This window comes from Gossypium hirsutum, chromosome A10, assembly GCF_007990345.1.
Source record: "Gossypium hirsutum isolate 1008001.06 chromosome A10, Gossypium_hirsutum_v2.1, whole genome shotgun sequence".
Classification (NCBI taxonomy): domain Eukaryota; kingdom Viridiplantae; phylum Streptophyta; class Magnoliopsida; order Malvales; family Malvaceae; genus Gossypium; species Gossypium hirsutum.
In genome coordinates this window covers 77418054-77432988 of record NC_053433.1, presented here as the reverse complement: position 1 = coordinate 77432988, position 14935 = coordinate 77418054, and the positions used below count along the sequence as shown (strand labels likewise).

The 14935-nt window shown below is 34.0% G+C and overlaps 1 protein-coding gene across 1 annotated transcript; it reads right to left on the bottom strand.

Moving 5' to 3' along the window:
- Positions 1–773: 773 nt before the first annotated feature.
- LOC107896018 (galactolipase DONGLE, chloroplastic) lies at positions 774–2445 on the bottom strand. Its single transcript, XM_016821180.1, has one exon. The coding sequence runs from the start codon at positions 2417–2419 to the stop codon at positions 1040–1042; it is 1380 nt and encodes a 459-aa protein (XP_016676669.1). The 5' UTR covers positions 2420–2445; the 3' UTR covers positions 774–1039.
- Between the last annotated feature and the right edge of the window lie 12490 nt (positions 2446–14935).

Here is a 14935-nt window from a genome sequence, read left to right as displayed (position 1 = left end):
CTTTTTTAAAAAATATATATAATATATCGTCAATTAAGTCTTAGCTCGATTGGCATAAGCATTGTTATCAATGTAGGAAGACATGGGTTCAAGTGTGCTAAAGCGCATTATTCTCTTATTTAATTATTGGAGAGGGGTTATGTGTAGTTCAATGTATTGTGTCAAAAAAAATAAATATAATCAAAACCTATAATGAAATTGTTAAAAATATATGATATATCCATCTAGATGACATTATCTCTAATTTATTGTTATTTGTATGTATTTATATACTTTCGGTTGATGAAATATAAACTTATCTATTACCTTTTTTTTTAATTTAAATAAAATCTTGACTTTAAATTAAAAAATAAGATTACCAAATCCTTGGTTTGCATGTTTTGTGCTTTGCATGGGATTCTATGCACTCTTGTGCTTTTGTCTAGTGAGTTTGTAAAGAAAAGAGGCAGAGAATTTTCATTGCAGCACAAGGTTTCTGACCCCCATATTCTTCTGTTTAATGCTGTTTGGACGAAAATTTTAAAGTTTTTTAAAATGTTAGTATTTAGATTTCATCAATTCAAAATATTAACAATATATCTCTGGAAATTACTTATAACAAATCTACACCTTAAATCAAATGAAATCTGTCAAAACACACCCTTAAACTTTACCTCAAAAAAAAAAAGCACTTAAACTTCACAAGCACACACACGTCTATATATAATGGAACATAGAAATAAAATAGATAAATTGGAAAAGAGAAGAATCAAGGCAGCCAACCCAAAATGTTGTAAAGCAATAAGAATAAGATCTTTAAATTAAGAATATGACCATTCTACACTTCTTTGTGCTTGAGATATATATACCTCTTGAATTTTTCTAAGAGACTATACAAAAGAATTTCCCTAAATCTACACTTAACTAATATTTTGTGGCTCTACTTCTAAATACATGTATTGTCACTACGAATCGCCTTTTCCTTGGCAAAAACCTCTAAATGATGAGGGGAAAGGACAAGGTATAAGGCCTATATTATGGGATTCTTCATCTACCCTAATTAACTAAGATTTTGAGATTGAACCATGTTTACCATGTCGATGGCAGCACCAATCCAAGGCGAACAAATGTAAAAATTTTGGGCATTCAAGAGAAAACCCCTTGCCCCATTCCACAAATCGACCCCATCATTTTCATCAATTTTACTGTGAACTGATCTTTTGGGCCATCTCAGTAAGCTGATATAGGTTTCAAGGTCATGAACACAAGAAGGGTTTTGGACATTGAAGAAATCTAGGGCTAGTTCAACTCCAACATGAGCATAACAAGAACAACTCCATGGCAACTCATATCTTCCTCCCAAAACCCTTAAGTTTTCATTCAAGAAAACACCTGGAAGCTTTGTAATGGGATCATTGACATTCGCTATTCTCAACACTTTGACTCCCAGTTCCTCACATCTTTGCTTGAAACTCGTGTTCCCAACTCTAGGTCCCCCAAAGGAGAAGACAGTGATTGGTATTTGGTCTTGGTGATTGGTATCCGTTCTATTCAACCCAAGTTCAGCTATATCATAAGCTAAAAGAAGAGCCAAAGCACTCCCCATACTATGACCAGCCAAAGTTATACTCAATTCCTCACCTTTATACTTGTTTAATAGCCTGGAAACCTCAGATAAGAGCTGTTGTCGACAACTTTCAAGCCCAAACTTGCTATCAGCTTCTTCAGATGTGTATAAGCTCAAAAACCCAGACTCCACTTTCACTAGGGGCCTCGGGTTGTGCGGGTCGAGTCTTGCAGGCGTGAGTGAGCTCATGAAATTAGCAACCCATTCATGGTTGGTGACCGTGCCTCGAAAGGTTATCAGCAAATCCCTTCTCCCAATCCTTTTCACAGCTTCATCCGATGAAACGGCGACATATCCGATCCAACGACCGCAAGTAGCCCCGTTTTGGATGGGGATATTGACATCGGGTGTAGCGTAAATGTATTTACTCACTTCATAGCCTGAATTTTCCATCCCAACCTCCTTCAACATATTCTTTTTCCCGTACTTGCAGTTCAAGTACCTCTTGGAGCTTGAATCCAGATCAAAGGCCTTGTAACAGGCTGCCACGAACTCTCCGTATCGGATAATCTCGTTTCTAAGAAGAGGGTCCAATGGTTCCAATAGGTTTTCCCAGTTGTTTGAACCTTGAACTTCTCTCCACAAGTGAGACAAGGTATAACTAGTGGCTGGTTTTGCTGTACTCGTCGCCATCAGAGCTGCTGGTTTTACTGCAACTGCACAGCTCCTACTGATGACCGATTGTCTTGATGAAGAAACCCCAGTTTTTTTAGGGAATGAAACTTGCCCAAATGAATGTGATTGAGTTTTATTGTCCCCTGGAAAGGTTACATTGTTTAGGGTTAAGCTTGGCATCAACACTTTGGACGCCATTTCAGAGAGTGAAAGAGAGAGAGAGAGACACGGAGACTGAGGAGATCAAAAGAAGTCTCGATTTGTTTGAATATAAAATACGAAGGAATTCAATATATATAAATATATGAAGGATAGAGAGAGCTGAAGAAGTGACAATGGCATTTCTCTCATGGTGAAATTGAGGAAAAAATGATAAAAAAAATAAATGAAAGGAAAAGAAAAAGCACGTTTGTCGTTTGGATTTGACTGAAATAAATAATACTAATCACAAAAAGACTTTTATAATTTAATTGGTCGGTTGGGTTTCAAGGGCTTTTTTTTTTTTTGGAGATAATTAAGGGCTTAATTTGTTACGGCTGGTCAATCCTTTTTATTTTTATTTTTACATTTATAAATGGATAAAATATAGTTTGAAATGAATATGTTTACGTACTTATGTTTATAAAAATTATTCCAAATTTTAATTATATCTATCTTTTATTTTTTATTTATATAGGAAGTAAAAAATTGTTCATCTAAGTTATAGTTTCGTGAGATAGGACTTGCGTGGTTAAGTTTAGGGTTGATTAAATTGAGTAAAAAATTTAAGTTAATTGAGTTGATGAATTTTATTTTATCATCTTGATTCGATATAAAAATTTTTCAAATCGAGTCGAGTGAAATTAAACGAGTTAAAGTAAAAAGTTAAACATATCAAATTTAAATCTTGATACAATATAACTAATTTCATGTTAGGGCATATAATTTTGAAAACTTGTTTAGAGCAAAATAAAAAAAAATACTTTAGTATGATAAACTTGAATCATTAATTAACTTATTTATGTCCCAAAATTATTATCCTAGAAAATTTTTAATTTTTTTAACTTTCTTTATATATTTTTTTGAATTTTTTTTGAAATTTTTATAATTTTTTAAAAAATATAAAATTTATAATTTTTATAAATATTTTGAATTATTTTGTAATTTTTTGTTGAGAGAGTGACCAATTTGCTCATTTTCAAACTTGACAGAGACCAAAAGTGTATTTAAACTCGAAACTCGAATTACTTATTCGTGTTGACTTAAATAATTTGAATAAGTCGATTCGATTAACTTGAAATTCAAAATTTTTTCAATTTTTTTAATTAAATTGAATTTTGATCACCCCTAATTAGAATATGCTTCAAACATTTCCACCTCTTTATATAAAAATAAATAAAGATAAAATGGGCTTCATCCTAAAATATTATTTAATAATTAAAATATTTAAATATAAAAATTTTATTACTTCTCATATTTTTAATTGATAATAGATATGTTTTTCTTTCCGAAGAAGAGATCTAGGTATATTTTAAGTTTTACGAAATGAATTCACCAAGAGAGTCAGAGGTTTTTTTTTTTTCTTTTTACGTAGCTGATAATAAAATAAAATAAAAATCACCATCATAATATAAAAGAATATTTTAATACTCATTTATTGAATTGTAAATAATTAAAAATTTAATATCTTATTTATACGCGTGTGCTCGTAAACCTTCAGAGGCGTTATTTTGTGGGGTCAAAATAACCTCTCAACTATTGAGACAGCAAAACTACAAACTTGCCACAACATTTTAACAAAAATAAATTAATATTTTCTGATTTCACAGAAAAATGTTTCAGTTTTATTTACCATTGTCAAAGTTACGACTTATAATGGAATGTCAAATTTATTATAATATTTGACAATAATTTTATTCACATGATATGAAGAAGTTTGCATTTCAAAATTAACTTTTAAAACAAACATTTGGAAATTTAAATATATCTCTTATCTAAAGTAACATTTTCAAATTCTAATTTAATTCCCATCAAGTGTGATTGACATTTTAGTAAACTCACTTTATTAATACTGTGCCTCTCATTTGTTGTATTTAAATTTTGTCAAGAATAATATAATTAGATTTTTTATATTATAATTAAATAAATATGTTTCAATTTATATCTCTCCTACATGCAAAGGAGACTATTAGCTTAGTCATTTAATAACTATTAAGTTGATTCATACATAAACATATTTCTTACTTGATGTCTAACCAAGGTGGAATCAATCTTTTCATTTTCCTCAACATAATTCACAATTGCCTTACTTTGAGCATCAATTTCTCATTCATCACTCAATCATTTTGAGTATATGATATACCGTTGTGAAGGTCTCATGAAGTAAAATATAAAACCATAATTTTATTAATCAAATCTCTACCTTTACCAATGGAGAATATACCTCAAAACTTTCAAAATCTATTTTTTCTAACATTTTCTTTATAGACTTCAATTTTTTTAATATACTTTCTTTTTAAATTATAATATATCTTTAATATATATAATGTGAAATATGGATTTGTTTTTATGGTATACATACAACAATCTTGTGAAAAAAAAACTCTTCTTTTTGACTTCTTTAATAAATACAAAATCAATAAAGTATATAAAAGTTAAAAGTTTATTATAGCTAATGTCTTGCAAAACAATGGATAAGAGTAACAATAAATATTAGATTTATATATATGTGTAATTTTTTAATGTATATAAAGAGTACAAGCTATCTTAGGAGGAAGAAGGTTACCAAGTAAGGAAGGCAAAAAGTGAGAGAGTACGTGCTCGAGGTTACTAATGAAGCAGAAGATTCCTTTTCCATTGTATTGAATAGTATTTATAAAAGATACCGTATGTTTGGTAGTGACATGGTAGGGTAGTTATCATTATGAAGTACATGAGGGACATGCACGGTGGGACTCATTCTATTACTTCTTTTGAAGGAGTACGAGGTTGCTATTCTTAAGTGGGCCCTAGTGGTCTTTAAAGAGAGTGTTTACACTAGGAGTGTTCACACTAAAAAATGGGTGGCTAACGTTAGTAAGCAGGAAGCTTGATGGAAGGGGAGGTTCCCTCTATTAACAGGCAGTCTCATAACAAGTGGTTAATTCGGAAGGTTGAGTGGTTAATGATAGTGTGAGAAAGAGAGAACCATCTTCAAGTGTCGTCCTAGTACTTTTTAGGAGTTGTAACAATGCTTTTTTAAAAAAACTATATTTTATATGTAAAATTTTAATATTCATTACTCTTAATATAATAACATTAAAAGTTAATTCAATTAAATAAAATTTTAAAATAAAGAGACAATTTATTTAAGATCAATTTTATAACATAAAATTTAAACAAAAGTGATGATATAACTTAAAACATTTAAAAGACAATGTATAAAAGAATAATTTATCTAAATTGTAAATGAGTGAATATGGCTATTTATTTATTTTTCTGTAATTTTATATTTCCCGTATAGCATATATATATAAGATTATAAAATTCTATTAGTATAAGTTTTTTCTTCCTTTAATTTCAGTTTGGAAATTATTTGTTGTGGGTTTTTTTTAGCTATTTCCTTAAATCATTTAATTATTTAAATAATAAAATATATGGTCGGAAGAGATGGATAATTAGGGACAAAAAAAATAAAAAAAATTAACAAGTGAAAAAGGAAAGCAAAAAGGTTTGGACTTTAGCCGACAATTCAGCTGACGAAAAGGTTTATAAATTTGATGTGAAGTACAAACATAACCCGCTCATGGGTAACCTGGTTTGACGAACACTTTATATTACGTGGTTCAACGCGGTGAGTGACTTTCACGTGCTATAAAATCTAGTTCGAATCAAATATAATCTGGAAAATTGACTTAAAAATAATATAATATGTCATAATTATGAAATAACAAAATTTATATAATATAATTTTTTAAAATTATTTAACTAAGATCATAGTGAAAATATTAAATCTGATTTATTTTTTAAAATTTGTTTGATTTATAATAAAAAAACAAAGGAAGTATATATTTTTTTATAAAAAGTCTATAAAATAATAAGTAGATAAAGAACTACTTATAACTTAATGTTGGGTTTTTTAATTATTTTTATTTTATTTTAATATTATATTATTCTTTAAAAAGTTTACATTTATTTAAAATAAATAAATTAAAATCATAAATTAAAATTTACATTTATCGAATAATCAAATTATATTTATATTTAATTTAAAGTAATATTGTAAATAAATTTTATAAGTCCCTACGCACTGTTTTGATAATTTATTCTCAGTATTAAACGCACTGTTTACTTAACTAAAACTCATCGTATTTTAAGACCCTTTTACTCTCAATTTTCCTAGTTAGCTTTTTATCCCGTAACAAGTACTGCCTCTCAAGAAAATGATCATTGTCCTCGATGATGAAAGTGAGGAAATTTTCTTAAAGCAGAGGTAAAGATTCCCATTTTGTATCTATAGGAAAAGAGTCAATCAGTTCTACCAAAACTTCAGTAACAACTTGGTTCCCCTTATTAACTATTCTTCTGTCCACAATTCTTATTGGTTCTTTCTACAATGCTCCATGGGCATCAATCAAAGGTAGTTGAGCTTGAGTAGGAGATGACCTTATTGTTTCTTTAACTGAAAGATGTGAAATGTTGAATAAATACGGGAACCTGGGGGTAATTGAAGAGTATACACCACCTGCCCCACTTTCTTAATCACATGGAAGGGTCTATAGTACTTAGGAGATAATTTTTGATGAAGAGCCTTCCTAACCATTTGTTTCCTATAAGGTTGCAGTCGCAATTATATCAAATCACCAACCTGGAAACTCCTTTCAGACCAATGTTTGTCAGCTAACTGCTTCATATGGTCCTAGCAGCCTTTCGAGCCTGCAAGCTTCTGTCAACTACTGCCACTGATGAGACTCCTATTAAGTAAGGCGTGTGTTTAAAAGGTGGCTGTCCATACAAAGCTTTATATGGGGTGAGTTGAATGGAGGAGTGAAAAGAAGAGTTATACAACCATTCTGCAAAAGGTAACCAACTAAACCAGTTTGCAGGTGTCTCTCTGGTCATGCATCTCAGATAGTTCTTAAGACACCGATTAAATACCTCCATTTGAGCATCCGTTTGAGGATAGTACTAGCTCTTTAAAATAGTTCCTGCAATATCCACTGACAAAATTTTGTCTCTGTCTGATATAATTGACCCAGGCATTCCATGAAGTTTATAAATATGATTCAAGTACTCCTGTGCTACATCTTTATTTGTATATGGGTGAGATAGGGCCAAAAAATAACCATATTTAGTCAAATGGTCCACCACAACCAGAATGGATTTTTTCCTTTTTGAGTTCGACAATCTTTCAATGAAATCCAAACTGATAATAGACCAAGCTCGATTAGGCACATATAAGGGCTGTAGAAGTCTTGGAGATGTTACTATCTCACTTTTGCATCTCTGATAGAACAAGCACTCTCTAATCCAGTGTTTGACATCTGGTGTTTGACCCTTCCAGTACAACAAACTAGCTAAACAATTCCTAGTGGCATGGATACTTGAGTGACCCCCTACTACACTAGCATGAAAATGGTGATATAATTCCTTTCGCAAATTTACGTTCTTCCCCACTATAATTTTCCCTTTTCTTTGCAAAAATCTTCCATCCCATGAATACTTTTGGTCCTGATGACTATGTTGTTTGATACCTTCTATGATCTCTTTCAACTTATCATCTAATTCATATGATTGTTGCATCTGCTCTAAGAGACTAGAAATGACAAAACTAGTTGATAACTGAAAGAACTGACTTCGCTCTAGCTGGGGTTGTCTAGAGAGAGTATCAGCCTCTCTGTTGTTGATTCTTTTCCTGTAAGAGACCTCAAAGTCATAACCTAACATTTTAGCTACCCACCGTTGTTAGAATGGTGTGATAGCTACCTAGTCAGATAAAAACATTAGACTTTGGTGATCTGTTCTAATTTTGAAATGCTTCCCCACAAGGTAGGCATGCCACTTCCTAACAGCCAATAAAACTGCTAACATCTCCTTTTTGTAGATCGATAAGGCTTGGTGCCTTACACCTAAGGCCTTGCTAAAGCAGGCCACTGGTTTCCCTTGCTGTTGCAGTACTGCTCCAATTCTAAAACCACTGGCATTTGTATCCACTGTAAATTTAAGCTGAAAATTTGGTAACACTAAGACTAGTGTTGCATACAAAGCTTCTTTTAATGACTGGAAAGTCAATTTTTCCTATTCAGACCAACCCCAACCATTCTTTTTTAATAAATCTGTTAGAGACTTGGCTAACAACCTGTAGTTTCTAATGAATCTCTTATAGTAGCCAAATAGTCCAAGAAAGCTTCTTAAATCTTTCACTGATTGAGGAGTGGTCATGAAGAAATAAATTCAATCTTGGATTTATCCATGGATACTGTCCCCTCATATAGCACATGTCCAAGGTACTCAATTTGAGAAGTACCAAAACAACATTTATTCTTTTTTGCAAACAGTTGTTGATCCCTTAAGATGAGGAGAACTGTTCTCAAATGTTGTAAATGTTTGGACCAGGACTTTGAATAGACCAGTATGTCATCAAAGAATATTAGCACAAACTTCCTCAACAGTAGTTTGAACACTAAATTCATAAGAGCCTGAAAACTGAAGGGTGCATTAGTAAGGCCAAAGGGCATCACTAGAAACTCATAATTCCCCTCATGTGTCCTGAATGTTGTTTTATGTACATCAGGTTCCCACATTCAGATTTGATGATGTTCGGACCTCAAATCCAGTTTAGAAAACACCCGAGCTTCCCTGAATTCATCTAGCAACTCCTCAATTATGGGAGTCAGAAATTTATTCTTGATTGTATGTTGATTTAGTTATCTATAATAAACACACAACCTCTAGCTTCCATCCTTCTTTTTGACCATCACTACAGGGGAAGAAAAAGAGTTATTGCTATCTCTGATTATCCTAGCTTAGAGGATCTCTTGAATCAATTTCTCCATCTCTCCCTTTTGAATGGTAGGATACCTGTATGGTCGAATTTTAACCAGAACTCCTGCATCTTTTAAAGGAATTCTATTATCTTGCAACTGAGGTTGTGGTAAACCCTTTGGCACTTGGAAAGCATCAGCAAAGTCTTCCAATAACCCTTGAAGCTATTTCTCACTATCATTGGATACTTTAGCAGAAAGTGCCACTTAATTAGGTGAGCTCATTACTGAGGTATACGGCCCCAAGGTTTGTCCCATAGCCATAAAACATCTGGAATTCGAGCCACTGGCTTTTGCTACTATTGCGCTTGGAACAATACTATGAATAATACATGGTTCACCCTTAACCATAAACTGCATAGTTAAGGAATCAAAGTTCCAAATAATATCCCCCAAGGCCAGTAAATACTGAACCCCTAACACCATGTCACACAGTGGTAATACTATGAAATCCATTTCAAACTGGAAGTTTTGAACTTCCCATCGAACTCCTTTGTATACTTCCTTGGTAAACAAACAGCTCCCATTTGCTACAGTGACCTTCAACTGCTTTTGGTGCACCATTGGCAGAGATAATTTGCTCACCAGCATAGCATCGATAAAGTTATGTGTGCTACCTGAGTCAACCAAAATGATTGCCCAAATAGACCCCACTCGAGCAACCAGGCCCATGGTATTGTGACCTTGTAAACTAGTGAGGGAATGTAATGAAACCATAGGGGATTTGGATGGTTCTTCTTTAGGACTACTCTCCTCAAGCCTATCAGAGCATTCCTAAAATTCTTCAGCTACACTGTCAGATAGAGGTTCAAGTAGAAACTGGTATAAATGAGATTTGACACACTTGTGTTCGACATGGTACTTAGCTCCACACCAGAAGCATAGGCTCTTCTGCTGCCATTCAGTCATTTTTGCTGGTAAAATAGACTAGGAAGTAGATTTGCTTACTAGATCACTGATCGACTGTTAATGTCACAGCAAAAATGTACAAGCGTACATTGTCGATGCAAGTATAGTAGATAGATGTGAGTCTGTCGGATATCAATCCCATAGGGATGATAGTTCTTTGTCTATTAATTTCGATGCAATAGCTAAAAAAACTGAATTAAATTGTGTGGGTAATTGTCGGAGCAATATCTTAAAAATAATGAAATAAAATATGGTAATGATAAAATGAGATCCCCAACATGAATCTTCAGTAGTATACTAACTACTCACAAGGTATAACAGATAGGTGATTGTTAATGCAATAAAATTTAATGTATATCTTACCAAACACACTATTTTATTTAATCTGGGACTTAACCATGCACGTTAACCTTACCTTCCGATGACGGCAATATGGCACTATTAAAAACAAGTGGACTAAATTCCTTTAGTTCTTACTCAACTTTTGCAGAAATGCTTATTAATTCAAACTGTCACTACACCTTCTAGTGTTAGTGACTGAAATAACACTTCCGTGTTTAGAACATTCAAACCATGAAGATTAAACAATAAAACAAGATTTAATAAGATAACAATTTAAAAAGCATTCATTGTACTTCTATACAGTAGAAAACATAGGGTAATACTATTCCTAGGCTTCTCAACTAGATCTCTCAATTTCCCTTTCTTCTACACTTAGATTTCCTCATCAGGAGTGGATCTGCATCAGTCTTCAAGTTGGCTCACCCATAGGAGGCTCAAGCTGCCATAGCCGCAAGCTTCAAAATAGGATAAAAGAATGGTGGTTTTGTAACACCCCTTACCCGTACTTGAGATCGGAACCAGGTACGAGGCGTTACCATGCATGTGCTCGAACATTTTTGAGAAATACTAGTTATTAAAATTTCGTTCCAATTTGAACCCAATCAAACAACATCTTAGTGTCCCTATTATGGGCCTACGGGGCCCAAAACATACATTGAGAAAGGTCCGAGACTAAACCGAGAACTTGAGAAAGTTCCTGGAAAATTGCTAGGTTACACCTCACACGCCCGTGTGGAGGCAATGCACATGCCCGTGTCCCCTACCCATGTGGAATTAATTGAATTTATTTTCTATTTCAAACCTACAGGGGTTTTTACATGGCCAAACACATGCCCGTGTCCCTGGCCCGTGTCCTTCACATGGCCTAGACATGCCCTTGTGGTCGCCTGTGCCCAAAAACTCGAGCATTCTGTTTATGACGTCAGCATACATTTAGGGGCACACGGCCAAGACACACGCCCATGTGCTAAGTCGTGCCAGCCATACGGTTGAGACACACGGCCGTGTCTCTACCCGTGTGTTTACTACCATGCATTCTGACTTAAAATTTTTAGGTGCAGAGGACACACGACCATTTCACACGCCCATGGGGTGGTCCGTGTATCATACACGGCCTAGACACATACCCGTGTGTCTACCCATGTAGACCTTGTTGGGCTATTTTTCAAGCCTTAGGTCACCCTCTAATAATCATATCCTCTTATAGTTTTCAATAACACTTAACATGATCTAATTATACTCTTAAATGACCTTAATATGCTTCATTGCATGTAAACCTCATCTCATCGGTTTCTATACATGCTAGGTTATCCCCTTTATATTAAGGATTTCCATAACTTGTAACTCAATTAAGCTTGGCTCGTTATCTTAACTCATTGCTAAATTGTGACCTAACCACCCCATGTGATTTGGTCATATTATATATGACTAATTGTATCACACCATATTTAATCATCACAAGAACATTGGAACATAACATGCACAATTTGGTAGGTCACAACCTACACCAAAATGAGCCAATTTCCATGGCCATATACAAGTGAATATGTATACTTTTATAAGCTTTCATATTGGCTAATCAAATGACACATATAACAAAATAACAAAAGCCCTATACATGCAATTGAACAAAATAAGAGTATCTATATACCAAAGCTAAACAAGATGATAGTGTGTTGATTCTCCAACCGTCTCCCAATCTTCACGAGTCCACGAGCTCTGTAAGACAAGGAAAAAGGAGGGGTAAGTATTTACATGCTTAGTAAGCCCGAATAACTAGAAAGTAAACTTACCGATTAATTAGCATGCATCCATATTAGGCAATAAAACCAACAAGCATGAAATAGTTTCCCTATAACATGCACTCAAACTGACAAGTTAGTTCCATAATTGTAATTTGTCTTAGATGAGCTCATTATCCAAGATTTTCATTTTCATATCTCATGTTAATTCCGTTGAGTTTCTCAGAAGTCTCGATGGATTATCCATTTACCATCAAGTCATAAGAGCGATCATCTCAAGTACGCACTCCCGCGAACCTCACATTTTACGGCGGGATTACCAGTCCAGGCTAAATCCCCCGCAATGTAAACTCATAGGGTGATGTCGGTATTACCAGTCCAGGCTAAACCCCTTGTAGCAACAAACACCCATAATGAGCTCAGATCTGAATTACCAGTCTACGCTAAATTCAGACCCTAGTCGGATTACCCGTCCGAGCTAAATCCACAATGCACACATATTTTTTGAGAGGCTCGATCACTCAAAGAACACCCGTCCGGGCTAGATCCTTCCTATATTTGAGATCAACAGATTACTCGTCCGGGCTAAATCCTTTTTTGCAACACATGCAGACAATGGTTTATCTATCGAATTTCCCTTTTTGACTTCAACCGAGACATTTATTATCATTTCATTATTATTAACACATTTCATGGATTTTCATACCATCATTATAACCAATTATCATACATTCATAACACATGTAATTAGGCATGAAAATAGTTTACTTAAAGTTATTCGAACTTACCTGGTATCCATTTCGGTTTTGCATCTCGGTTATTCCGAAACCTTTTGTTTTCCTTGATCAACCTCCAGAATTTGTTCCTCGGGGTTTATAACAATAAAAATGAATCATTAATACCTCACCTTATCCTTTTTGAGTCTAAATTTCACCCCCAGATAAAATGATCGTTTTGCGCCTAACTTTTCACATTATTTACGATTTAGTCCCTAGGCTCGTATGATGAAATGCATGAATTTTCTACATTACCCAAGCCTAGCCGAATGTTCTTTCCTCTTATGGCAGCCCACATTTTTCCATTATTTCACATTTCTACCACATATTTTACACCTTTTGCAAAATGTCCTTTTAGGGGTTTTTTTTATGAAAATCACCTAGAAAAAGATGTTTAACACACATCGAACTTTCATAGTCCTCCATAAATCATCAAAGGATAAACATGCCACACATGGGTCACTTTACATACATGAACCCTAACTCAAAATATGGGTAGAAATGGAGTGAGTAAGTTACCGGGATTTTAAAAAAACGAAGAACATTAAAAACGGGGCTTGGGAGCACTTACTATTGAGCTTGAAAAGTGAAGAAACCCTAGCTATGGTGGCTCTCAAATTTCAGCAACAAGGTGGAGAACATGAGCTGATTTTTGGCTTATTTTCCTGTTTTATTTCATTAATTAGCCAAATGACCAAAATGCCCTTAAGCCATTTCTTTGAAATTTTATCCATACATGCCCATTTTTGTCCAAAAAACTTAGAAATTGGATAAATTACTCTTTAAGAACTTCTAATTAATAATCTAAACTGATTTCATGCAAATTGCTTCTAGAATCCAAGTTTTACAATTTATTCAATTTGGTCATTATTTTCCAATTGGACACCTTACTCATAGAAGTTCTTCATGAAACTTTAACACATGCATATTCCTATATTCTAGACCTCATAATAATCATAAAAAAATATTTCAACGTCGGATTTGTGGTCCGAAAACCACTGTTCCGACTAGGCCCTATTTTGGGATGTTACAAGTTTAGCGAAAAATCCCCTCTTCCTTATCTCACGTCAATCTTTTAAGTTCTCCTCAACTGTACAAGTGACATTCCCTCAAGATCCTTCTTTAATTGTACGTACAGGGCAATTATACCTGATAAATCGTAATTTATACATATTTCTATCCAATGCTTAGCGTATTTTATGGATGATTTTTCCTTAAAATTGGTGAATTCAATGCTCCTAATGCCTTAATTTCATATTTTATACTTAGATGAGCATAGGAGAGTGAAAGGAACGAGAAATAGGCCAAAAACGGAGAAAATGAGCCAACGTACGAAATTAACACGGCCTGGACTTCCTCACACAGGCAGACCACACGACATATCTATTTGGCAGAATTGAAGCACAACTCACACGGGTGGACCACACGCTCGTGCCTATTTAACAGGCTTGACCACGGCCTGAAGTAATCGCACACGGGCGTGTCCCTGTCGAGCCCAAGTTGAGTCCAATTCGGAAAACGCCAATTTTGAGGGTTCTTAGGCATTCCAAAGCCTATAAATACACCCTAAAGGAGGAGGAAAATGGGAGGCACAGAGGAGGAAGCAGGGAACTGCTCAAGGAAAGCCGATTGATTCATCTTAGAAGTCGAATTCATCATCAAGACTGAAGATCTCCCCTCAATTTCCCTTCAGGAGTTTTGGGTTTTTCTTTATGTTTTGTATTCATTATTCTTTTGAGATGTTTACCTTTTTAGTTATGAACTAAAAACCCTAAATACCTAATGAGAATGAAACCTAAGATAGATCTTGTTATTATTATCTGAATTGTATGATAAATATTTGGCTTGTTCTTAATTATGTGTTTTTAATTCTTGTCTTGATATTCCAGGATATTGATTCAAGTTAAGCTCTTATTCAGAGGAGGAATAAATCCTGTCTAAGAG

Bases quoted from the DNA above. Each gene is read 5' to 3' on its own strand.
- LOC107896018 (XM_016821180.1), bottom strand. From the start codon at position 2,419: ATGGCGTCCAAAGTGTTGATGCCAAGCTTAACCCTAAACAATGTAACC.